General features: G+C 42.0%; 1 protein-coding gene across 5 annotated transcripts in view; it reads left to right on the top strand.

Moving 5' to 3' along the window:
• nlgn2b (neuroligin 2b) overlaps nt 1–23,978 on the top strand; it is an 83,543-nt gene extending 59,565 nt beyond the window's left edge. For all 5 annotated transcript variants that reach the window (XM_028982512.1, XM_028982513.1, XM_028982511.1 and 2 more), the window contains 5 exons: nt 16,005–16,190; nt 17,951–18,216; nt 18,607–18,760; nt 18,860–19,226; nt 19,899–23,978. In XM_028982512.1, the coding sequence (XP_028838345.1) occupies nt 16,005–16,190; nt 17,951–18,216; nt 18,607–18,760; nt 18,860–19,226; nt 19,899–20,838 (1,913 nt within the window). In that variant the 3' untranslated portion in view covers nt 20,839–23,978. The remainder of the gene's footprint in view (nt 1–16,004; nt 16,191–17,950; nt 18,217–18,606; nt 18,761–18,859; nt 19,227–19,898) is intronic.
• The last annotated feature ends 1,842 nt before the right edge of the window (nt 23,979–25,820 follow it).

The raw sequence follows: 25,820 nt of genomic DNA, 5'->3' as shown, positions 1-25,820 counted from the left end.
AATGCCGACTTACATAACTTCACAGTTCCTCCTGGCGGTATGACTACAATGAGAACCTGTGGGAGAAATGTATTCTCTGGGGAGCTCCCCAGGTGGCTAGTTCCAATAACTTGAAACTGGAGCCATTTCAAGGCACTTTGGGAGCCCCAGGCAAACAGCATCAGGAGGGCTCTACATTGAACCAAACCACACCTAGTTCTGGGGCTTGAGGGTATTAATTTGTAGTTATAATTGTTTGTTTTACAGCACCTGATCACATGCTTAAATGGATTAATAGATTTCTTTGACTTCTCAGGCCGTTAAAATAAGCATATTGTATCAGACTTAAAGAGATTAAAAGATTTTATGTATTTTAATTATTGAATTTCATTTGATAGATGTATTGAATGTTTGCAGAAAATACACAAAATTAATATTTCACCATATCACTATGCATTTCCATATTTTTGTGATGCTGTCAATTTATACAATGGATTTCTATTGATAATTGGAGTTCCTTCTCCATAAACATTTTGCATTGCTTTTAGTAGTTTTTGGACAGTCCCTGATTTAGCAGCACTAGCGAAAACCCAAACTTTGGTGGTGCGTTATGTATTAATTATTTAGTACATAATCAGCCTTTCTCAGGGACCCCCTTTTAGCTTGGGGCCCTAGGCAATTGCCTGATTTTTCTACCCGGTTGCAATGACCCTGCATATGTACCTAATAATGCGTTCATTTCTTGCGTGGGATGTTGATTGGCTCAGAGGAATCTTGGGAGTGACAAAATGTCCGAATAATGTCACTTTGACACATCTCTTAACAGCCTTCAGAATCAACACCCCAGAGAGCTCCTCTTTAGTTTTCTGTATCAATGCTAAAAACCCTTCTGACATTTATTATATTGTCTATGGTCACATGGCCATGTGCATATTGAATAGGAGCAGTGTGATTAAAGAAGGCTAACATGTTTCTTTCATTAGAACCAATAACCTAAAACTATGGAATAATCATAATATCATAACACTTGGAGATGGAGTTTTTTTGTATTTACACTGGAGGTGTGTGTGTTATTTAGCATATGTGTGTGTTATTTAGTGTGTGTCAGGAGTAATGGCTGGTCTTAGTAAATGTATCTCCAATCTGTATTTTTGGTAGCTTGGTCTGGCCTTCGTCCTGCAGGCTACTACCCAGGGCACCAGAGAGCAGCGCAGCCATCTGCTCAGACTAATTAACTAATTAACCAATTAGTGAAATCCGGGGACCAACTCGACACCCATCCATCCTGCTCCCTTGCAAGTAAAAAAAAAACCTTCTCTCTTGTCACCTTAGAACCTCGCCACCCAACACTTGTTCAGTCCCATCCACTCCAGAGAATTACATTAATTAGCTTCCTAATGTCATCCTACACTTTATGTTATAGCACCTATCTCTTACTTTCTAAAAGAACACACAACATCTCTGAATTGTCATGCTTTCTCAGCACTTTTTGTACATAACCTCTTTTTAACCTCTTTTATCGCTTTTATGTGCTGATATTTAGATTTTAAATAGGCGTTTCAAACAACATGTAAAAAGTCTCTCAGCCATACATAAAAAGGCAAATCTTGTAAGACTGTTTAGGGAACCAAAGCATAAGGCTAGTATACGCCACACACATTGGGAAGATGAGCAAAAAAAAAAAAAAAAAAAACTAAAAGCTGTGCCCTACAGCTAAAAAGAATGTGCCATTGGACAGATCAATGGAAAGCGGCAAGCGCTTTGCGCTAACTGCCCTGTCCCACGCTCCGAGCCTCACTGAGCAGATTGCAGCAGTGATTTCCGGAAGAGTTCTGTGTTAAGTGAGAGATTTATACAGCAGCTCTACCGATCTGTCGAAGCTGCCCCATACATCAAGCTTTAGGCTAAACTGCGGCTATAAATACACGTGATGCTAGTCGTAGCATTGTAGCGCGGTAAGTAATTGGCCTCCTGTTGTAGTGTTTAGAGTTCACGTTGCGAAGCCACATTCCTCCGCGTTTGCACTCCTTGTTCATCGCTCAGACGGGTGGGCATCGTGGAGCGAAGCTGGGTCTGCACACGACAAATGCCTGCGCCTCACCTACACCACTACGAAATGCAGCTAACCATGATTAAGCTCCTCAGACAGACATCTGGATTTGTCTTACGGGGATGATACAGTGAACAAGAACAAGATGGAGGGCATTCATAATCTCTGATGGGATGGGGTCATTCATCTGAAATGAGATAATGATGCAAAGAGGTTCACTGCAGCCCTATCCAAATGTAAAGAACCACTAGTTTTGTACAGATTTTTTATTTAACTTAAAATCTCAAAGGTCCTCTTTCAAATCCCTATATACTCTTCATTATGGGTATAATTTCCCTCATTCCCTCAAAACCCAATTTTTTATGAACCATGATGCTATTATTATGTTTGGGGTTGTTGTTAGTGTTGTTCTACGATATATACCATCATATGTGGCCCTAAACTCATTAAGTAATCTTTTGGGAATATGGATGCGTAGAGGGAAGATGTCCAAAATTTGACCTGCTCATCATAAATATTTTAAGCATTTAAAATGCATGTAACACGTTTATTTTTATTTGATGCTGTCAGGATCCGGTCCGAAATGGGGGTTACTCCGGTCCAGGATCCGGACCGGAGTTTCATTGTTGTCCTGTGTAATGTTCCCTAATCGTTTTCACCTGTGTTAATTGTATAAAGCTGCCCTGTTCGTTTCTGTCCGCTGTCAGGTCTTTGAAGTTATGTTCTATGTTCACCAGTGTCTTAGTCTCGGATGTCTCCCCTGTCCTGTGATTCACCAATTAAACCCCTGTTCCGTGATGTCAGGTGAAAGCGTCCTTCATTCTTCGTTCCTCGTCACTCCTCGTCCTCCTCTCCGTTCACCCGCCGCGTCATTCCCGCATGGACGTGACAGAAAGACCTGACCCACATTTGGACGCCACCTGACGCAGCCCCGCTGAGATCGGAGGAGCCGCGACTCGCCGGGAGGACGCCGCCAGCTTCCTTGTCCCTGGCCTTCCATGGCTTCATGTTCAGCAGGGTCCCGACCCCTGCCTCTCAGTCCCATGTCTGGCGGCGTTGAAGGTGAGGAGCGGCCATTCAGCGGGGCGAGCCGGAGACTGACAGGGAGCGGCGGACGCATGCGGATGGCGGACGAGGTGCCGGTACCTCACTGGCCTGAAGCCATCTGCGCCGGAGAACCGCCGCTCGTCCATCGTGAATACCGGACCATTCATTCATTCATTCATTCATTAATCATTCATCTCTGCTCATCTTTTCTATCCTGGTTCACTCGATTCGATTCCGTTCGATTCCTCCTGTCCACTCGGACCATTTAAGACTGTGTTTTGGACTATCCTCCCTCCTTCATGGACCGCTTCTTCTGGCCCGCCAGGTGTCGTGCCATAGGAGGGGGGATTCTGTCAGGATCCGGTCCGAAATGGGGGTTACTCCGGTCCAGGATCCGGACCGGAGTTTCATTGTTGTCCTGTGTAATGTTCCCTAATCGTTTTCACCTGTGTTAATTGTATAAAGCTGCCCTGTTCGTTTCTGTCCGCTGTCAGGTCTTTGAAGTTATGTTCTATGTTCACCAGTGTCTTAGTCTCGGATGTCTCCCCTGTCCTGTGATTCACCAATTAAACCCCTGTTCCGTGATGTCAGGTGAAAGCGTCCTTCATTCTTCGTTCCTCGTCACTCCTCGTCCTCCTCTCCGTTCACCCGCCGCGTCATTCCCGCATGGACGTGACAGATGCTCGGTGTTGTTATTCTATTTTGACATGTTTTACCCTCAGAACAAAGGCATGCATTTCTTCATCTTTTGCTCTCTCCTTTCGTTTTGGCATCTGCAGCTTTCTGACATAATGAGCTCCAGATGAATGAAAGTGACATCTTGTCCCAGGTAATAGAGTGGGCTTGGGTGAGATAGATTGTGAGACAGAGGGGATCATGTTCTAGAAATTGGTGGACCTGACTGTTTCTACACAGTTAACAAAGTTGGAGATGATGAATCACCTCCCTACATTTTTACAAATGGTTTGTGTAAGTATTTTGAGATATAGATTGTTGCAATTTATACAATACAGGGAGTGCAGAATTATTAGGCAAGTTGTATTTTTGAGGAATAATTTTATTATTGAACAACAACTATGTTCTCAATGAACCCCAAAACTCATTAATATCAAATCTGAATATTTTTGGAAGTACTTTTTAGTTGTTTTTTTTTTTTTAGCTATTTTAGGGGGATATCTGTGTGTGCAGGTGTCTATTACTGTCCATAATTATTAGGCAACTTAACAAAAAACAAATATATACCCATTTTAATTATTTATTTTTACCAGTGAAACCAATATAACATCTCCACATTCACAAATATACATTTCTGACATTCAAAAACAAAACAAAAACAAATCAGCAACCAATATAGCCACCTTTCTTTGCAAGGACACTCAAAAGCCTGGCATCCATGGATTCTGTCAGTGTTTTGATCTGTTCACCATCAACATTGCGTGCAGCAGCAACCACATCCTCCCAGACACTGTTCAGAGAGGTGTACTGTTTTCCCTCCTTGTAAATCTCACATTTGATGATGGACCACAGGTTCTCAATGGGGTTCAGATCAGGTGAACAAGGAGGCCATGTCATTAGTTTTTCTTCTTTTATACCCTTTCTTGCAAGCCACGCTGTGGAGTACTTGGACGCGTGTGATGGAGCATTGTCCTGCATGGAAATCATGTTTTTCTTGAAGGATGCAGACTTCTTCCTGTACCACTGCTTGAAGAAGGTGTCTTCCAGAAACTGGCAGTAGGACTGGGAGTCAAGCTTGACTCCATCCTCAACCCGAAAAGGCCCCACAAGCTCATCTTTGATGATACCAGCCCAAACCAGTACTCCACCTCCACCTCCACCTTGCTGGCATCTGAGTCGGACTGGAGCTCTCTGCCCTTTACCAATCCAGCCACGGGACCATCCATCTGGCCCATCAAGACTCACTCTCACTTCATCAGTCCATAAAACCATAAAAATCAATCTTGAGATATTTCTTGGCCCAGTGTTGACGTTTCAGCTTGTGTGTCTTGTTCAGTGGTGGTCGTCTTTCAGCCTTTCTTACCTTGGCCATGTCTCTGAGTATTGCACACCTTGTGCTTTTGGGCACTCCAGTGATGTTGCAGCTCTGAAATATGGCCAAACTGGTGGCAAGTGGCATCTTGGCAGCTGCACGCTTGACTTTTCTCAGTTCATGGGCAGTTATTTTGCACCTTGGTTTTTCCACACGCTTCTTGTGACCCTGTTGACTGTTTGAATGAAACGCTTGATTGTTGGATGATCACACTTCAGAAGCTTTGCAATTTTAAGAGTGCTGCATCCCTCTGCAAGATATCTCACTATTTTTGACTTTTCTGAGCCTGTCAAGTCCTTCTTTTGACCCATTTTGCCAAAGGAAAGGAAGTTGCCTAATAATTATGCACACCTGATATAGGGTGTTGATGTCATTAGACCACACCTCTTCTCATTACAGAGATGCACATCACCTAATATGCTTAATTGGTAGGAGGCTTCTGAGCCTATACAGCTTGGAGTAAGACAACATGCATGAAAAGGATGATGTGGACAAAATACTCATTTGCCTAATAATTCTGCACTCCCTGTAAACAATTTTCTAGTTTGGGGAAGTTTGTTTTTTTGGACAGTGTTGATTAACTATAAGTTTTGAAGACCCATTGCTGAGATGGTGGATCCTATGTTCAATCCCATGTTATTCTCTGGTGCTGAATTCTGCAATTTACGCAGCTAATGGCTATTAATCTCCATCACTCCTTTTAGTTTTATGGCTGTGTCATCCACTGGTGTATTTAGGGGTGAGTCTCAGGTGGGCTGGTGATGGATACCACCATCTCCTTTTGGCTGTGTAAGTGTGAGCTGCCAGCCATAACCCCTGATTCCTAGCTGTGAAACCCCCACCCCACTACTAAATTTGTAAGTAAGATTGTTCTAAGCACACATCCCCACTGAATTGTTGACTAAATGTACTCAGTAAAGCTGGAATCATAACCTTATTGTTACCTAGTTGTACTTTTATTTATTCGAGCTCCACTGGGGAAAGAAACCTGCACCCAAGGTCACTTTTGCAATGTGTGCCTAAAGCTACATTGCTCTGCATGTTGTTGGATTTTGGTTCCAATAACAAATGGTTCTTGTCGCTCTTGTCGGTTATTGTCGCTCTTCTGTTCATGTAAGAATCATACGGTTTCTCATTGACTATGTCTGCATGTGGTTCCTATGCTGAGAAGTTCAGATCTAATAAGTAAAACACAGAGAGAAATGTTCAACTGATTATTGCAGTGAAATGAAAGGGTATAAGGAAGTCTTCCTCTTAACAGCATTAAAGTGTATGATAAAACAGCATTAGCATTGTATGTAGGTGTATCAAATAACCCCCTTCCCCACCCCCATTCTTTCTACTGTAGAAGTTCAGATCGGTTAGCCTGTTCTCTGCTGAGTTTGGCTTCTGCCCACTTTACCGCTGAGAGCAGCAGTTTAGCAGGCCAGTCTCATGCATATTCAGTCACTAACGGCCAGGAGGGGTGGATGGGGGAGGGGTTACAGAAGGGGATGAGAGAACAGTACATAGGCACAACAGTCGACCTTTATGATAAAAAAAAAAAAATCTGCTACTTAGCATCACACACTGAAATGATATATGCAGTCTCCCCCCATGCATTGTTCCACTTGTGCATTAAACACTGGGCATCATGTTTGAATGTTGAGACGTAATGACTGATTTGCCTACTCACCATCAGGGTGAGTTTTACTCATCAGGGTTTTATGCAAAGTTCATATCTCATGGTAATGTAATGGGTCTCAGAAATGAATGTCTCAAATATGACACACGCAGTTTATATAAAAGAAGTACACAAACCATGTTCTTGAGTATGAGTTACCCAGTGTAAAAGTAAGTCCTCCTTTTAAATTTATACTTCGGTAAAAGTACAAAAGTGTATGCATTCAAATGCACTTAAATATCAAAAGTAAAAGTACAGTGATTTATTGTGGCTGTAACATCTCAATTTGTTTTCATGGTTAAATCAATTCATTTTAGGTAAATAAAGGTAATATTTTGACATACATTTTTAGTGGAATGCCATTAATTACTGATAACTACTAAGATTATCGTTTATGTCATTCTTCTTTTCTACAACTTTCAACTTTCAACTGGACTATTGCAGGTCAATACCTGCGTGCTGTAATTTGATTGGTGCACTTATCTGTTGTATCCTTCTGATGCATCGCAGGAGACACAGAACACACGTTTCTCCGATGCCATGTGCCGCTCCGCATCTTACGGGTCAAAGGTTAGATTCTTAAATGTAAAAAAGGAAGGACAACCTTTTAAAATAATTGTGGAGTAAAAGAAAATGTTTTGACATTGAAATGTACCGGAGTAAGAGTAAATGTAAAGTACAGATACACAATCCAAATGTTAAGTACAGATACGCAACTACTTAAGTACAGTAACAAATTACGTTTGCTTAGTATCCACCACTGTACCGGTTAAAGTTTTGGCCTTTTTTTTTTCTCTGACAGTCATCCACAGCTTCTGGACTGCGTACCCATATTGTTGAATCATCAGTTATGCAGATTTTAATCAATGCCTTTTATCTGAGTGCTTAAATATAGCCCTCTATTCCTATGTGAGTGGTATATGTATTATTAATGTATCGTTACATTGAAGTGCACTCTATAATTAAAAGATTTACAAAATTATGTAAAATGCTATTGCCAAGCACTTCTGAAAGGCCATGGCATGTGATCCTTTGACATTGAGGATCATTAAAATGGCTGGGAGCCTGGATGGAACATGGTAAAGAGAAAAAAAGCAAATATTCTTCATTATTAGTGAATTTGATTCCTCATGTGAGCTGTGAGCAGCAGTGTGTCAGTGCCCATGGCATGGGTAGATTGAACATCTGCGTGAGCACCATTAAACCAGAGAGACAAGTTTTTGAGCAGCATATGATGATATCCAGAGGCCATCTTTTCAAGGGACATCCCTGCAGGACAACCACAGCCCACATACTGCCTGAACTACCAGTGCAAGAACTAGACTGGCCGGCTTGCTTTACTGGCTGTCTCCGATTTGAGGATTTGAAATGCAAAATATGTCACACATCTGAGGATTAGTATACTGGTTGAATGGGGACAGCCCATGTTCTCACACCCCAAATACATAATAAGCGTTATTACATGAGTATTTGCCTGTACTAGAGAATCACTGTATATTATATTGAAGCATCTACCTATCTTTCAGGGGTGAATTGGAATCATAAAGGCTCAAATCTCATGTTTATTCTGCAGTCGGTCTTCATATTCTCTGTCTGTTGCTTTAAAAAAAATACCTTTCACGGCATTGCTGCTGCTGCACTTACAGCAGCATGTGAACGCCTGTCTCTCTCACAGGCCCTGGATGGTTGCCAGGAAACAGGCAGCAAACAGCAGCACAGAAGCAGGTTAATATGATGGCAGACAAATCTTCCAGCGTAGCATACCTCTGTCCCCACTGCAGTGTCGTACATACAGCGGCTTCAAAACACTCCGGAACTCCCCCATCATGCCACCACAGTAACGTGACCATCAAGCCCCGGCGCCAAGCTCACCGATCACCCATCATTGTCCTCTCCTGCTCAGCCATGCAGTGTTGATCTGTAGAATAAAAGTGCAAACAGCACAGTTCCTGCGCTTGTTGTCACGACACTTACGGGTTTAAAAATTAGGTCAAGGAGGCTGTGTTGTTGCAAACCCTAAATCCATAGAAACAGGGCCGTCACAACCAGGTGTACAAAGTGGGCAAGTGACTTGGCCGCCAAGATGAAAGTTGCCCCCAAAGGCATGTAACACCGGAATGACTGATTAATCTAGATTTAAACCTAAAGGCACAAGTGCGCTGTATATTTATATTTAATAAGGGAAGTCAAAACATCCAGCATGGACAAAACATAAAGCAATCATAAACCAACAGCATGGTCTACCTGTAGCAACAGGACCAAGACACATCAGATGAGTGATGTGAAGGTATCCCTCATACCTTCACATCACTCGTCTGATGTGTCTTGGGGTTAGGAATATGTCAGGGAAAATCTGATTACCTGTGAAATGGGAAATTCATGTGGGGAAACATGAGGAAGTCAAAGAGAAAAGATTAGGGTGTGGTGCACTCAACAGCAGAGTTTCTACCAAATAAAGTACTGCAGGCTGCATAAAACATGTACCGAAAAGATACCTCAATTTAAAATACATTCTGATAAACTGAAAAAATTATTCTGCCAGAAATCTATTAATCTCTTTGACCATGACAGGTGGTGATCTTAGTCTCAAATGGTGTTGTCACCGCTGCAAATGGGCGGGGCATTCATAGACATGTCTCAGGGGCAAACAGCTGGCAGTGGTGGGGGGATGATGTCACCAGGCCATGGCCGGGAAGGCAGCGGCTGCAGGGGAGATCTGTAGCAACTCCGATTTGCTGTAGTTAGCAGCGGGGTTCAAGTTCAGGGTCGAAGGATCATGAAGGCGAGGTGGACTTTCAGAGCGCCTGGCAAGCTCAGGTTCACAAGAAGGTGCAGATACAGAGTTCAGAGTCCAATTCATGGGGCGCATAGAAACAGACTGCATGAGGCAAAGTAAATCCGTAAAGCTGTGTGATCTGACCTAACGGGGGGCTGTTCAGCAAGGGCAGTCGACAAAGCCAGGCTGGGTGCAAAACTGAGGGTCAATCCACTGAGAAGGCGTTGTCGTCGTTGTCCTCCCCTTATCCACATCTGGGTCGCGGGGGCAGAATGCCAAGTAGGGAATCCCAGACAGCCCTCTCCCCAGCCACCTCCACCAGCTCCTCTGGCAGGACCCCGAGGCGTTCCCAGGCCAGACTGGAGATATAATGCCCGAAAGACCTCCCAAGGGAGGCGTCCAGGAGGACTGGCTCCTTTCGATGTGAAGGAACACTGAGTCACTCCCGAATGTCCAAGCTCCTCATCCTATCACTAGGGCTGCGCCTGGCCAACCTACGTAGGAAACTCATTTCGGCTGCTTGTATCCGCAATCTTGTTCTATCGGTCATGACCATAGGTGAATCTTCTCAGGCCAATACTTCAACACAGCACAAGACAGAGGATTGGGGCATAGATCGACCGGTAAATCGAGAGCCTTGCTTTCTGGCTCAACTCCCTCTTCACCACTGCAGACGCTGCCCCAATCAGCCTGTCGATCTCCTGCTCCCTTCTTCCCTCCCTCGTGAACAAGACCCTGAGATACTTAAACTCCTCCACTTGAGGCAGGACCTCTCTCCCGACGCGGAGAGTTGGCAAGCCACCCTTTTCCGGTCAAGAACCATGGTCTCAGATTTGGAGGTCTCAGCCGCTTCACACTCGGCTGCGAACCTAACCAGCAAGAGCTGAAGGTCAGAGCCTGATGAAACTAGGAGGACCACATCATCTGCAAAAAGCAGAGACGAGATTCTCCTGCCACCAAACTCGATACCCTCCACACCACGGCTGCACCTAGAAATTCTGTCCATGTAGGTTATGAACAGAAGGTCAGCCCTGGAGGAGTCCAACCCTCACTGGAAACAGTTCCGACTTAATGCCGGCCATGCGGACCAAGCTCACGCTCCTCTGGTACAGGGACTGAATGGCCCTTAAAACTAGATTTACTAAGGCTGCCCAAATTTGCGTAAATACCCCACACCTCCTGGTATTCTGCTGAGCTCCATTGTTCGCTTGATTTTTTTCTGAAAACAAAATTAAGGCCTGGTACATTTGCATTTGTTAGCTTAAACCAAGGCAGACCAAAGTAAAGGAGACACTAACACTTCTAAGCACTGAAGTGGAGAATACCTCTCGCTGTTTGGTGTCTTTTGCAAGTTGAGGAAGTCCGGACCCTGCCCAATAGTGTTGCTTTGCACTGCAGCAATCTGTGCGACAGTGACAGTGAAGTAAAGAAAATGTCCGTCATGACATTTCTCCCATCATCCAAAAATGGCTCCATCAGATTCATGACCACGTTCACTGCCTGTCTCTCTCCCTTCTGAGGACTGGGGTCCTTTACCAAGTAAGGAGATGCATTGCAGACAAACTTGGTCTCCAAATCCAAGGCCATCAAGAAATTTGTCTGGCTTGGTTGCGATATACTGTGTGAATGGACAACAAACCTTGGTAGGGAACAGCTGTTCATCTATGGTCATGTGTTCTCCTGGAGTGAAACTCTCAGCACAGTTCTTCTTGTCCAGATGTCGGAGACTGCAGCAAATTTGTCTGTTTTCAACCGTTCTGTCACCCGTGTGTCCTTGTCATCAAATCGAAGGTGTTGCATAATTGAAATGAATCTATCTCGGGGCATTGTCTCTTTGATTACTGGCACCAGAAAGTTTTCTGACCAGCAATCCACAATGGCACCAATGGGACACATGATCGCTCTTACAAACAGAATTGAAATGAATGCCATCAGTTCATGAATTGCCAAATTCCAGTCCGGCTCTGTTCTGAGATTTACATGAACCTCACTCTAAATGGGTTTATATAAATATCATATGTACTATGACAATGACAAACCTTAGCAGACTTTGTGGGTCCAGCTTGCGCAGTGAAGCACGAGTGATTTGCTACTGCACTGGGCATTCCAATGGTCTCCTCTGCAAATATAAATGTGCCTGGCCGCACAGGTAATGGGTGGTTTGCACAACAAAAGATTGAGGATAATCAAGCTGAAGACCTGTGAAAATCAGGGGTGAAGAACACCTCGGGCCTTGCACCAGAAAATAAAAAGAGTCAGTAATTGTAGTGTTAACCAAAGGCCATCCAACCCCCATGGGGTTCTCCTGGGGACACGGTCATAAGCCTTCTCCAAAACACATGTGGATTGGATGGGCAAACTCCCATGCCCCCTCCATCACCCCAGCAATGATAAAGCTGGTCCACAGTTCCACGGCCAGGATGAAACCACATTGCTCCTCCCATTTACATTTACATTTAGTGCATTTAGCAGATGCTCTTATCCAGAGCGACTTACAATCAGTAGTTACAGGGACAGTCCCCCTGGAGCAACTTAGGGTTAAGTGTCTTGCTCAGGGACACAATGGTAGTAAGTGGGATTTGAACCTGTGACTCTGTAGTCTTCTGGTTCATAGGCAAGTGTGTTACCCACTAGGCTACTACCATCCCACTGAGAAGACAAATCTGATGAGCAGAATGGGCAGTCCAGGAATCACCAGTATCATATCTCCATGAGGATCAATGAATGAGCGTATCTCTTGCATATCACAAGACCTGTTCCTGAGGTCACATTTGTACTTATTTCAAGTTAAATAAGTTTGTAATGTTCAGCCTGATTTGGGTATTCCTGGTCCCTTTTGCTTGAAATGGCCCAGCATATAGGGATATAAAGTCATGAACATACAGCATGTGGTGCAGCCTAACAAGTACTATATTTATTTTTCAACTTTATATTGTCATTATGTTCGCTTCATGAATTTGCCTTGCACCAGATGACCTGGAATAGGCTTCATCACCCACAACCCTAGTGTGGATTAAGGGGTTATTAAGTTTGTGTGATTGTGTATTTGTGGGAAGACTAGATAATACACCCAAATCTGTTGTGTAATGCACAGAAAATTTGATTAAAAATGTATTTCCTTTCTTTTGGTAATTTCTATTGTTCATCCACACACACACATCTTCCACAGTCAACATTTCCAGCTGTATTACACTTGTTTTCTTGTACTCTTGTGAAAACTGACTCAGCATTGCCTGCCTGTGATTGGCTGTTGCTGAAAGCAGCGACAGAGTGCTGATGGATGGATGCACCATTTGACGTGGCTTAAATACGGTTGGATTTTGGCCTGGGGACTCCAGACGGCGCTCTACTGGCAGTTGTACCCACAAGCTGCTCCTCGTCCATGCCCATTAAAGACAGATTTCAGAGGACTGGGGAAGTCACAGGCCAGTGGGACTTTGACCTGTCCCTTACTCACATAATTACTGGCCTGGCCGTGCTTTTGTTCTCTTGACTGGATGGCATGCACCGTCTCCTGTTTGCGTCTATAAACATTAATCAGACTCCTGCCAGCGCCATCATTTACCATCCAGCAGTACTACAGCAGCGTACTGAAAAGAGGCTGTTAATGGGGACTAAAAGACCGCCGTCCTGCAGTCATTTACACCTCAGCTCGTAAAAGAGACTGGAGACAAGCAGATAACAGTTTTGCCCTTTACACACACACACACTCACCCTCAGTCAATAACAGTCCTCACACTCATCCTTTCAAAGGGCTAATGCTGACTGCTTTGTATGATCCACACTTTGAAAGAAATAAAGATGTTCAAATCACTTTTATTGCAACATTTGGATACAAGGCTTTTTTCGCAGCAGTTAGACAGCCTTTGCCCACCTGTTCCACACCTCACACCACCCATCCAAAGCCCATTTCAAGGACACAAGGAACTTTACATGAACATTACGGGGACTCCACATACATATCTCACCAGATCACAACATACATTTACAGCGTTTAGCAGACACTTTTGTCCAGAGCAACGTACATTGTCAGTAGGCAAGGCTTAAGCTTTAACCCTAACCCTTTTTTGAAGAGAATACTCTCAAACCCTACCATCCCATTACTGGGGACAGCTCTGTCCAAAAATTAGCCAGATATACATTTATTATATGTAAAGCAAAACAACTAAATGAGCGAGCAGCATTACCATGTTTTTACCAGTAACTACCAAACAACAATATTACACATACACTTTGTAATTGCTGAAGTACACTGTGTCAGGCACATTACACACATTACACATGCAGGGGACATTTCAGGTCTTCACCATAAAAGCCTTTGTGTTTGTAGTATGATGTAGTGCCCTCCACTGAAGGTCGTGCAAAACCCTTTTCTCCAGCGCTGCAAAAATGTAAACCTTGGGAAGGAACATGTCCTTCCCCACCACTACAAAGCACATTTATGAACCCTGTGAAGCTTTGGGTTCATGACTGGAAAAAGGGATGTTTGAGATAAAGTTTGAGATAAAACCAATCACTTAAAATGTTATAACCATACCTTAACCATCCACTGGTGTCACGTCCACAAACTGACAAGTTAATGAAGCTCTGGTCTCTGTGGGATTTAAGGATGAGTGTCAGGCCTTTCATTGGTTAATACAGGACTTCACTCTTTTGATGAAATTTCTGATAAAACCGCCTGAACCTGCTAATAAGTGTCATAAAACACACACTGCATCTGGGTTTGTCTCTTCATTTTGTAATTTCCTCTTCTGTTCTCTCCCTTGCTCTTTCTCCTTGTCATTTCCAGACTCTGTTTGCTCGATTACCTTTCCAACAAAATCCAAACCCATGCCAATCAGTTCTTCCGTTGTTCTCACACACCACTTGCCTGACTTCATCCTTGTCTTCATATTTTTCCTGCCCCTTCATTTTTCCCTTATCCTCTAAGAGTTGTGTAATTTAAACACATTTTTTCTTGGTTCTCTCACTATTGGATATTTTACAGGAACATGAACACATCCCATACCACATCCCATGGGTGGTAGTAGCCTAGTGGGTAACACACTCACCTATGAACCAGAAGACCCGGGTTCGAATCCCACTTACTACCATTGTGTCCCTGAGCAAGACACTTAACCCTAAGTAGCTCCAGGGAGACTGTCCCTGTAACTACTGATTGTAAGTCGCTCTGGATAAGGGCGTCTGATAAATGCTGTAAATTTAAATGTACCTGTTACGAACATCAGTACCAGGCATAAATTGTCTGAAATGCACAATCAAAATATCTGAGGTCAATTATGAATGACTTATAACTGAAAGTTGTAGTATAAGAAAAAATATTTAGTGTAACATTATTAAAATTCAGTTGTAAAGTATAGCTTTTCAGTTTAATTTTTTTTAATATTCAGTCTATCTAATCTCATATACTGTACATGCTCTGCTACAATATGTATAGCTTATCATTTTGACCCAGGTTTAAAATATATTGCATAAAGTAAATCTTGCAATTCTCTGTAAGTCTAATTTAAATAAAAGATTGTAGAAGTAACTACTAAAGGGGAATACTTAATTTCAAGTGTTTTGAGTATTTATTTTAAGTAGGTCCCGCAGTTGAAGAAATCTAGAGAGAAATAATAAAAGTAGGTTTATGCACTTAATTCATTTTTAAGTAGTTTATACTTGCTTGATCTACAAAATTTTCTGATGCAAAAAGTCCCAAGAACAATTTTTAAGGTCTACTATTCACTTTGTGAAATTATTTAAAATTAATATGCATTCACCTAGCCTGTTTGTGGTCCTGCAGTGGCTAGAAATGGCGATATGAATAAAGAGTGCTTTTGGCCATTCAGCTTTGTCGTTCTGAGAGCGGTCAGAGCTGAAATTTGTCCCCTTATGTCGTTATACAGGGAAAGGTTACCCCCCCCTTTCTTATGGTTTGTCCGCCCAGAGAATTTCCCACCCCGCTCTAAAAAAGTAACTCCACCGAACGTGGTTTTTAGTTCCGTCATGCAAGACACTGTAGTACCAGCCAGTTAATTTTATATAAAAAAAAAAAAAACACAGACACGACTTCCTGGTTGCAAACATTGTGGTTGGTGAATAGTGGTGATGACGTAATTTCTCCGACTGCCCACTGACTTCTCCTCCTCATTTGAATTTAAAGCAACACACACCAAAACGGTGCCTCCTGGGGAAATCTCATTGTGGGACTGGCTAAAAGTGTCTAATTCTGCACCATGGCTGAATTGTGGAAAGAGGCTTCAGCTATAAAAGTGCAATTCAGAGCAATTCATTTTTTTTTTGTATTTAATATGCCGATTGCTTGTTTTCACTATGAACTTTGGTTTATATATTTAGATTATTTTGGTTCATTTTCTTTTGAAGAGCATGAAACGTCTCCATCTCCTCTTTATCCTCTTTGCTCCTGCAGTGAAGCCTTACTGTTCTTTTCTTCTGGCAGGCTTCCTGAGCACTGGTGATCAGTCGGCAAAAGGCAACTATGGCTTGCTGGACCAGATTCAGGCCCTGCGCTGGCTCAACGAGAACATTGGCCACTTTGGAGGGGACCCGGAGAGGATCACCATTTTCGGGTCAGGCGCGGGGGCATCCTGTGTCAACTTACTCATTCTGTCTCACCACTCTGAGGGTGAGGCTCATTTTCATTACTCATAACTAAAACCTCTGATTTCTACCAGAAAGGAGAACGTCCTATTAATCCTTTTTGTTCCATTTGGATTTTTTTAAATTTTATTATAGCACTCCTGCTGTGTAGCTTGTGGAACAAGATCCCCTTAGTTACCGTAAAAAATAAAAAAAAGGGGACCCAAAAATGTCATAATTAAATGGATTTTAACAAAAAATGTATAGATAGGAATCCTCATAAACATGCAGTGTTGTTCAGAAATGTATGCAAGTTATGCATTGAGCAGAACAAGGAGAACATTTGAAAACTAATGTGAACATTCACATTCTAATACTTGTGCCTGTGCAAGCATGAGAGCGACAGAAAAAGAAAGGTTTGTAATTAGAAGTGTGTAAATATGTGTGTGCAGTTTATAATGAGGAGTGTGTAATTTAAATAAGGATGTGTGCATCTGACTGTGAGAAAATAGTACAGATGCACCAAGAAGCTGAGCTGCCTGATTTCACAGGGACAGGAAACAAGAAAGGATAGAGAGATATAGCAAATTTATGCTTTTGTATGAGTGTGAGTGTGTGTGCTTGTGCATGTGTGTTTGTGCGTGTTTCGCTTTGTGATTGGTAAGGGGTTCGAGCCTTTTTAATTATGAACAGTAGAATCAGCAGTTGAAAACAAGGGGAGATAAAAACAAGTCTTTATATAACACTCAGCAGTTCATTCAGATCCAAAATGGCCGACCAAGATTCCCTTGTCTGCATCACAACAGACCTGCTGTGACTAACAATTATAGGCAGGTGAAACAGCACAGTTAGTTTTTAGGTGGCCTAATATGAATGTGCTATGCCATATGGTGTTTGAAATCTGAATGGGATGCCCAGTCGAGAGGCAGATCATGGAGAGGCAGGACATGGAATTGCACATCAATGTAGTTTTAATGATGGGAAAACCTGAGATCACAAGGACACAAAATGTCATGGAGCGGGGGGCCTGGTCCAATCTGACATGGCCGGGCAGACTTGGGTTTTTGTTGGGTGTAGTCTGAAACCCACCTGTTTTTTATCTTTGATTTATCTTGGCATGGATGCCATTTGTTATTTTTATAAATGACAATTTATTTTACAAAGTAACAGCAACAGAACAAAAAATAATTAGGTTAACCTTAAATGACTGTCATATTTGGTTTATATCAAGAATTAATATTATAATTTATGGAAGCATTATTGGCTGGAACTGCCTGAATGTCAAAAAGAAAATGAGATGTCAGATAACCAAGGTATCTTAATACTTTGATTTTTCAGATTAATCTGGAACACTTTTTTCATGCAAAGTAACACTAATCCAACATACAACCATTATTCTAGAATGTTCTTGCCAATCATAAAAGTGACTGGTTGGCTTCTGGAGTGCTCTATGCCAAGTAGCTTTTGGGGTTGGCATCTGTGGCTGTTTGAAGTATTAATGTACATGTAATAAACATGTGATATATGCTATTTAACCTATGTGAAATACAGTTTCTATGCAGTTTGAACTGTGAAAACATCCAGATCATTCTGAGCAGGTAACGTGGAGCAGTTGAGTAGCAAATTAAGACATATCTAAAACAGATTTTTTTTCCCCGATTCTGCTGACTGCTGACTATACACGGCTTCACACAGACACTTTTGATTGTATATGCACGGAAAATCGAGGTGCATCAACAAAAAAAACACCCCTTGAAATATATATATAAAAATGAGTTTTAAAACTATTCACTCCATTCACTCCAGGTCTGTTCCAGAGGGCCATTGCTCAGAGTGGTTCTGCCATTGCCAGTTGGTCTGTCAACTACAGACCCCTGACATACACCAAGATCCTGGCCAAGAAAGTTGGCTGTAGCCACAGTGACACAGCGGAGCTTGTGGACTGCCTGCGTAAGAAAAACTTCCGGGAGCTGGTGGACCAGGACATCCAGCCGGCGCGTTACCACATCGCCTTCGGCCCTGTAGTGGATGGAGACGTTGTCCCTGATGACCCAGAGATTCTCATGCAGCAGGTGAAGGGATATTTTAGGGTGAATGTGTATAGACTACTATCACCCTTTGTTTGAGGAGCTTCTAGCACCCTTAAAATCTATGGGAAAGGATTAAATTGATTTAATCATGGAACTGAATTAAATCTTTGGCTTGAACTGAAACTTGCATCAACTTGAAGCTCCTCAATCATTTAAATGGTGATAGTAGCCTATAGTGGCCAACATATTCACTTATTCCATTAACCCACTATGTCATGCGTTAGCTAAATGAATAAATGAATGTGCTGAGTAGTTGCTAAATTATTAACAAAAAAAACCATGTGGCTATCATCTTTGGAGATTATGGGGTTATAATGTTACTAGAGATGTTTCAGGAGGACTGTGAGTTTATTTTTGGTTTGCTGTCATTAGGGGGAGTTTCTGAATTATGACATCCTACTGGGAGTGAACCAGGGAGAGGGCATGAAGTTTGTTGATGACAGTGAGGGGGAAGATGGTATTTCAGCAGCTTCATTTGACTACACCATCTCTAACTTTGTGGACAACTTGTATGGATATCCTGAAGGTGAGAAATTCATATTATATTATATTATATTATATTATATTATATATTATATTATAAAATGTTGTTCTTAAAAAAATTGTCCTTCTGTTTCTCTGTCAGGTAAAGACATACTGCGGGAGACTATAAAATTCATGTACACAGACTGGGCAGACCGTGACAATGGTGACATGAGGAGGAAGACCCTGCTTGCACTTTTCACCGACCACCAGTGGGTTGCGCCAGCTGTTGCCACTGCAAAGCTCCATGCCGAGTTCCAGTCTCCTGTGTATTTCTACACTTTTCACCACCACTGCCAGACTGAGGCAAGGCCAGAATGGGCTGACGCGGCTCATGGGGATGAGATCCCATATGTGTTTGGCGTTCCCATGGTGGGTGCCACTGACCTTTTCCCCTGCAACTTCTCCAAGAATGATATCATGCTAAGTGCCGTGGTCATGACCTACTGGACTAACTTCGCCAAGACTGGGTAAGTGTCTAAAGCTTATCTACTTGCAGCATTTTACCAATGAAAACAAAGAAAATGCTAGTGCACAGTGTATTTTGTATTCTTGTTTTTGATTACAGTGCCCTAGAATAAAATTTAGCTCTGCAATTAATACAAGCAATATGAGACAGATGTCCTTCAGATTTTTATGCATAGATAAAAATAACTATAAATCCTTCTGTAACACGCAATTATCTCTTGATGCTTTTGTTGAATCAACACGAGTATATCATGAATTACGTGTAATTATCAGCTAGTCAAATACCTGCCTCAAGCGATACTTTTAGATGTGCTGTCTTGTAGTTGTCATTCAAAGCTTGAAATTCCCTTAGTATTAATGATTTATCCTTGAGGTTTTCCCCTACCTTGCTCAATGCATCCATTACTGTTAAAATTTAATTACGCTTTAAACTTTAATTAAAACCGAAGGACATAGACGTTGTTCAGAAAGGAAAAAATCACACAAATGCTGTGGGCATTGCAGCTTGAAGGCATCTTACACTGTGTCTTACTGGCCATAGTGATTATGTAAACCATTGCTTCCTGAAAAATGTCTGATCTTTCCTCTCTTAGAAGAGATATATGTCCATAATGACCAGCAACTTTTATTTTCTAAAAAAGTTTTATCTATCCTCCTCCTCCTTTCTCATGCAGGGACCCAAACATTCCTGTTCCTCAGGACACCAAGTTCATCCACACCAAACCCAACCGATTTGAGGAGGTCATATGGACCAAGTTCAGCTCCAAGGATAAGCAGTACTTGCACATCGGATTGAAGCCTCGTATCCGTGACAACTACCGCGCCAATAAGGTAGCCTTCTGGCTGGAGCTGGTCCCCCATCTTCACTCCCTTCACGAGGAAATCACCACGCGCCTACCACCCGGTGAGCCCCACCGGCCTGGGTGGAAGGGTCCACCACAGTCCCCTGGTGCACGGTCCACGCGCCACCCTGTGGTGTCCACTTACCCACCTGAGCCTGAACTGGAGGGATCAGAACGACCTCGCTTCCCTCCATTTCCAGCCGACACTCGGGACTACTCCACCGAGCTGAGCGTTACCGTGGCAGTGGGAGCGTCGCTGCTGTTCCTCAATGTGCTGGCGTTTGCTGCACTCTACTACAAACGTGACAAGAGGCACGAGCTGCTGACACGGCGACACCGACGTCTTTCACCTCAAAGGGGCGGAGTTATGGGCGGGGGAGGGGCAGGGTCAGGACTGGGTATTGCGGGGGCTCCACCACATAATGATCTGGCCCTGAGCCAGGAAGAGGAGCTGATGTCACTGCAGATGAAGCAGCAACGAGCAGAGCTGGAGCATACGGGTACGCCGCTGCCCCCACCACGCCCCGGCCTCCATGGTGACCTGGAGCCTCTGCGCCCATCCGTGTGCCCACCGGACTACGCCCTGGCATTGCGTCGTGCGCCGGAGGATGTTCCGCTCATGACGACCAACGCCATTCCCATGATCCCCAGCACCATCACCGGCATGCAGCCGCTTCATGCCTTCAACACTTATCCCCCTGCCCCTGCCCCGCCCAGCTCAACCCACGGCAACAATGCACTGCCCCACCAGCACTCCACCACCCGTGTATAGTAGCGTCTCTTCACAGGGGGTTACACATCCCTCTCTGAATTACTGATTCCTCGAACCCCCACGTCCTCTCAAACTACTGACCCCCCACACCAGAGAATCAGGCAACGCCCCCTTTCTACAGCTCTCATTTTTATGCATTTTTTTTTTAATTCTCACATTTTTCTCTCTTTGTGTCTTTCCTTTTCTTTCTGTCTGCACCTCAGTGGCAGTGTTCTCTTGGCTTGCAGTAAGGTGTCCAGTTTGAGTCACACAAGTGGAGGAGTGCTCCATTTTTTTGTGAGAGTTGGGGTGGGCTGAGTAAAGACCCCTCAAATACCTGTTTCACACCTCTCCTACACTTTACAGCCGTGGTCCTGTTTTCATGCTGCCCGTCTCTCGATGATATGTTTGCCAACTTCTTTCTTCTCTCATCTTTTTTCGCCCTCTCACTAATATTCCTTTCTGGTCTCTTTCTTTTGTTCTGGTTTCTTTCTTTGCTCATGCAATCAATTTCTAGCTGTTCAGAACTCACTTTTGCATATTTTGAAGTCTTTTATAAACAAAACAAAACAAAAAAACAGGAACCATGTGTATAAGATGTATATTAAATATCTTGTAAGAATATGAATGAAAAAAAGAGTTCTAATATCTCGTTTTTACCAGCATTCTTGTGCCAAGTACTGTGATAAATGTCCTCTAAAACAAAAGTGTCCAGTGGACCGGCTGGGAGAGGATTGCCTGAACTCATTTTTATTTAACATGTTAGCATTGACAAAAACAAAAAAGTGCCAAACCTTTCTGTCATTTTTCCTGTTTTATCTTTTTTTATAGCTTTTGGTTTTGCACTGTCCCTGGTCCCTGGGAAGGGTTGACATCTTGATTTAAAAAAAAAATAATAATAAAATATATATATATATATATATATATATATGAATAAATGGATATATACTATCATTATTGAAATATAAATGCAGAATAATAACACATTGTTTTTTTCTCTTCGAGACATTTGCATGATTTCTTTTAGAAATGGAATGAAGACATTGGAAAAGAAAAAAGTTCAGTTGAATGCTTTTGGTTTTTGGCCTTTTTTATTTTTTGCATTTGCTATTCTTGTGTACTTCATGAAGAAAACAGTCCAAACTATGAGTAAAAGGAAACTTGTGATATTTTTTTTCTTTTTTTCAATTCTGTTTACTGAGGCTGTGCAAAAAAAAAAAGGCCCAGACCCTGAAATCATAGACTGATCAGACCCTTGCCCCCAAATCCCTGTTTCCTCTTGCCAACCCTTGATAATTCACCAATCTACACCTCTCTGCCAGTTTACAGGTTGTCACAGGCATCTTTCTATATAAAAGAACTACAAAAGAACTGAGAATACTGATTACCACTCTGTATGTGTGTGTGAGTGTGTGAAAGAGAGAGTTTTGGTCCAGTTTGTCTTTCCAGCCCTGCCTCATTATCATCATATGTTATACTCCTCCCGGCTCTGGGTTCCCAACTCTGAATGATCTTAACTCTGAGCACACTCTTTATCTAGAGGGACTTAATTCCTGTTTGCTATCTTGGGGTTGAAGCTGGTCTGATCAGTTCACCTTGTACTGTGTGGTCTGTGTCCCAAAGGTCAGAGGTCAGTATTGCAAGTACACGCTGACCAGTCTGAGAGGCATTTCCAATGCACAACAGGACGGAAATGCAAGGGACATGGCGACAGATGCTGGGGCGTTCAATGGTTGAATACCCCATAACCTGACAGAATTGTCACCACGCAGTCATCACTGTTACTGCTACAAAAACAGTGACGCTAAAGGAAAGCAACACACAGCGCAAAAGGGTTAGATATTAACATTTTGTCACAAAACACACAGACAGGAAAACTGTGCGAGTAATATGTATTTCTCATCATCTGGTTTCATTTGATTTCTCGTGTTGCTTTTTGGGATTTCCACATTGAAATCAGACTGCTTTTACGCCAACATGGACCTGAGAGAGGAGGGGAAATGTGGGGGGGCTGGGGGGCAAACCAACAATTATCATGAAAATAAACCTGTACATTTTTTAATTGTATGAAAACAAAGGGTATTTGTAAATATTCTGTTTATTGTTTATGGTTTACAGGTGAAAATGGACAAAATGTTTCCTTTGTGACAGCAGGTGCAAGTTCATTTGGCTGGTTGTCTCCGAATGGCATTATTCTTCTTTAACTCGATTATCTGGCCTTCTAAGCTCTTCATACATCACTGTTCAAATGCTCATGACTTTCAGGACTTTATCACTTCAAGGATGAACTCAATGCTGTAAATTTGATCAGATCCAATAAGCTGATGTTCAGTTGGCCTCTTTATAGGTAAATAGGAAATTATGGAATGTGCTGCGTGTGTTTGCAGCATTTCAGAAGGAAAAGGTCTATGTTCTTTTTATTTTATTTTTTTGTTATAGAAGAGCACCCTGTAGTGGCCAAAGAGAAAAACTACAACTTAGAGATATGGGTGAGCAAGGGGTCTTTTTTTAATTTACTGAAAATATCAGTTACCTACTGCTAAACAAATTGAGCAGAGCTGAGGATCAGCTCCTATGCAGCCACATAATCATCAGGCTATGAGTGATGGGTGGAGACAACGTCACCATCCAGTGATCCAGAAGCACAGTCTCTATCCTCAAGACTGTTTTCTCGCAAAAACACTCTGTTCACCCACTGGATCCGCCATCGTTCCATCAGTTGCACCCATCATCCCATCCGTCTGTATTTTAGCTACCAGAGTTTAAAAATAAAAAGTCAGTCAGTATTTTTGTAATGTGAAGAGAGACGAATCAGAAATATATGTATGGGTTTATGGGCAGCCACCAGTCACTGGAAGCACATTCTCACCGGATTTGAACGGTGATAACTTTTACTTGCGTCTGAAGTTGCCTATAATAATTCTGAAGATGGATGATGTTTTGCTCTAACCTTGATGCCGGGTTGCCACTTAAGACTTGCACCTGTTGGTTTTAATTTTGTCAAGTTTTCAGCAACCTACTTGAGGCTTAAGACAAGGGAACTTAAGGACAATAACGGGTCTAAAGAATTAAGTTAATATTTCTATTTCATATAGAGGCTATTACACACTGTATGTTGTGTATCTGAACTGGAGAACATTAAAAAGACATTATTAAATGAACCAGAAACTCTTCCCCCTGCTTTCATTATTTTCCTTATCATTATCATACACTATGCTCACAAAGAATTTTTTCCTATAAATGAATCCATGGTTGCCACAAAATTGGCACAAAATGTGCCAATTCATAAAAAGAAAGTGGCATTCAGCTTTGGTGGTGTGATAAATGAAGTCCTTAGACCATGTAGCAGGCAGTAAATAGCTTAAACTTTTCAGTGTCTGCTTGTGTGAGGCAAAGATCACTGATTTGCGGAGAGCAACTTTCATGCTAAGTAAATTATCTTCTCTGTGTGTATAAGGCATTAAAATGCAACCCCAGCCCTGCACCTGAGCCTAACTCCGCATACTTATTTTGAAAATGATTTACATAGAATCTTACCAAATGCTCAACCCTTCTTCAGCAATGGCCTTGGATGCTTTTAAACTATTCATGGAATTCAACATAGTTTACGCTGAAAATATTTGTGAAAATATAAGTGTTTCTGACACTTTTTATTAAATGCATCATGGTCTTGCAATGATATTCTGTTCACAGATCATTTTATTTGATGGTATTTTGGTGTCTGATCTGATTCCAGAGATTGGAATGGAAGACAGCTCATCTCATCAGAGTTGAAGTGCTTCATCAAAAGAAACATATCAAAAGGAATGTATTTTGTACTTAGGCACATAATTTATTTTGTGGCCTAATATGCATGTATGCATGTGACCATGTACCTAAATAATCATTGAACAGGAACCTAATTTGTACAGGTTTTGTTTTAATTAATGCTATTTAGTCAAGATTGAGGTAAAATATATTAAACAGGAAATTATCTTTTTTAAAGATGCATTGAAAGTAGCAATAGCTTTGCAGTTGCTATGAAGAAATGTCTAAGAGGGCAACAAATCAGGAATAAAATGTGTTATAAATTCTAGTGTGGAAACAGCCCAGACCTACATGGGGGGAACTGGTCAATAACCAGAAGAGAGCTGGGACCACAGTAACAAAGGTTACTATTAGTAACACACTACGTCATCATGGATTAAAATCCTGCAGCGCTTGAAATGTCTCCCTGTTTCAGACAGCACATGTCCAGGCCCATCTAAAGCTTGCCAGAGACTGGATGAATCTGGATGAACCAGATTCTTCAGGTATGGATGAAAGTCATAGGGTACAGGATGACTGATCCGTATTAAGAAAGGATGAATGGAACATTGAGAATGTTTTCAGAAACCAATGTTCATTTAGACATTGAGAATGAGACATTGAGAATGTTCTCAGAAACCAAGTCCATATCATAATTTCATGAAAATAGTGTAGCTTTTGAATAATAAAGAAGATCTGCCTATGGAGCTGAAGTGATGTTCTGTCAACAAAATCTATGACAAAATATCTTCGTCAACAACCAGTTTTCATGTGATGAAGACGAGATGTAAATGTTGGCCATGATAACTATAATGAAATATATCATGTAATATTGTTGAGGAATAAAAAGGAGACAGTGTGGTTTACAAGATAAAAACTAGAATAAAATATCTCCTTTAAGATTTTGTCAACTAAACGTTATTTGCTCATGGTTTCTGCTTCCTGTATCTCTCATCCGGTCACACAGATGACTTCCACAATAGCAACATGAGTTAGATTGCAGGATATCTAAGGATTCAGGATTTCAGGAACAGATTGTTGGGAGAAAATTACGACGCGATCTTTCGACACACTTTCTGTCAATGAAGTTAAAAAAAAAAAGAATGTGTGGTCGAAAAACATAAAACAAATAAGACCGTCTTCCGTGTCTGGAATGGATGTAGAGTATTCTTCAGTGCGTAAAGTAAAAATAATATATTTGATTTAAGGCTCTCATT

Source organism: Denticeps clupeoides, chromosome 6 (assembly GCF_900700375.1).
Source record: "Denticeps clupeoides chromosome 6, fDenClu1.1, whole genome shotgun sequence".
NCBI lineage: Eukaryota > Metazoa > Chordata > Actinopteri > Clupeiformes > Denticipitidae > Denticeps > Denticeps clupeoides.
Note: the sequence above shows the minus strand (reverse complement) of the source record. Positions and strands in the feature narration are given on the sequence as shown.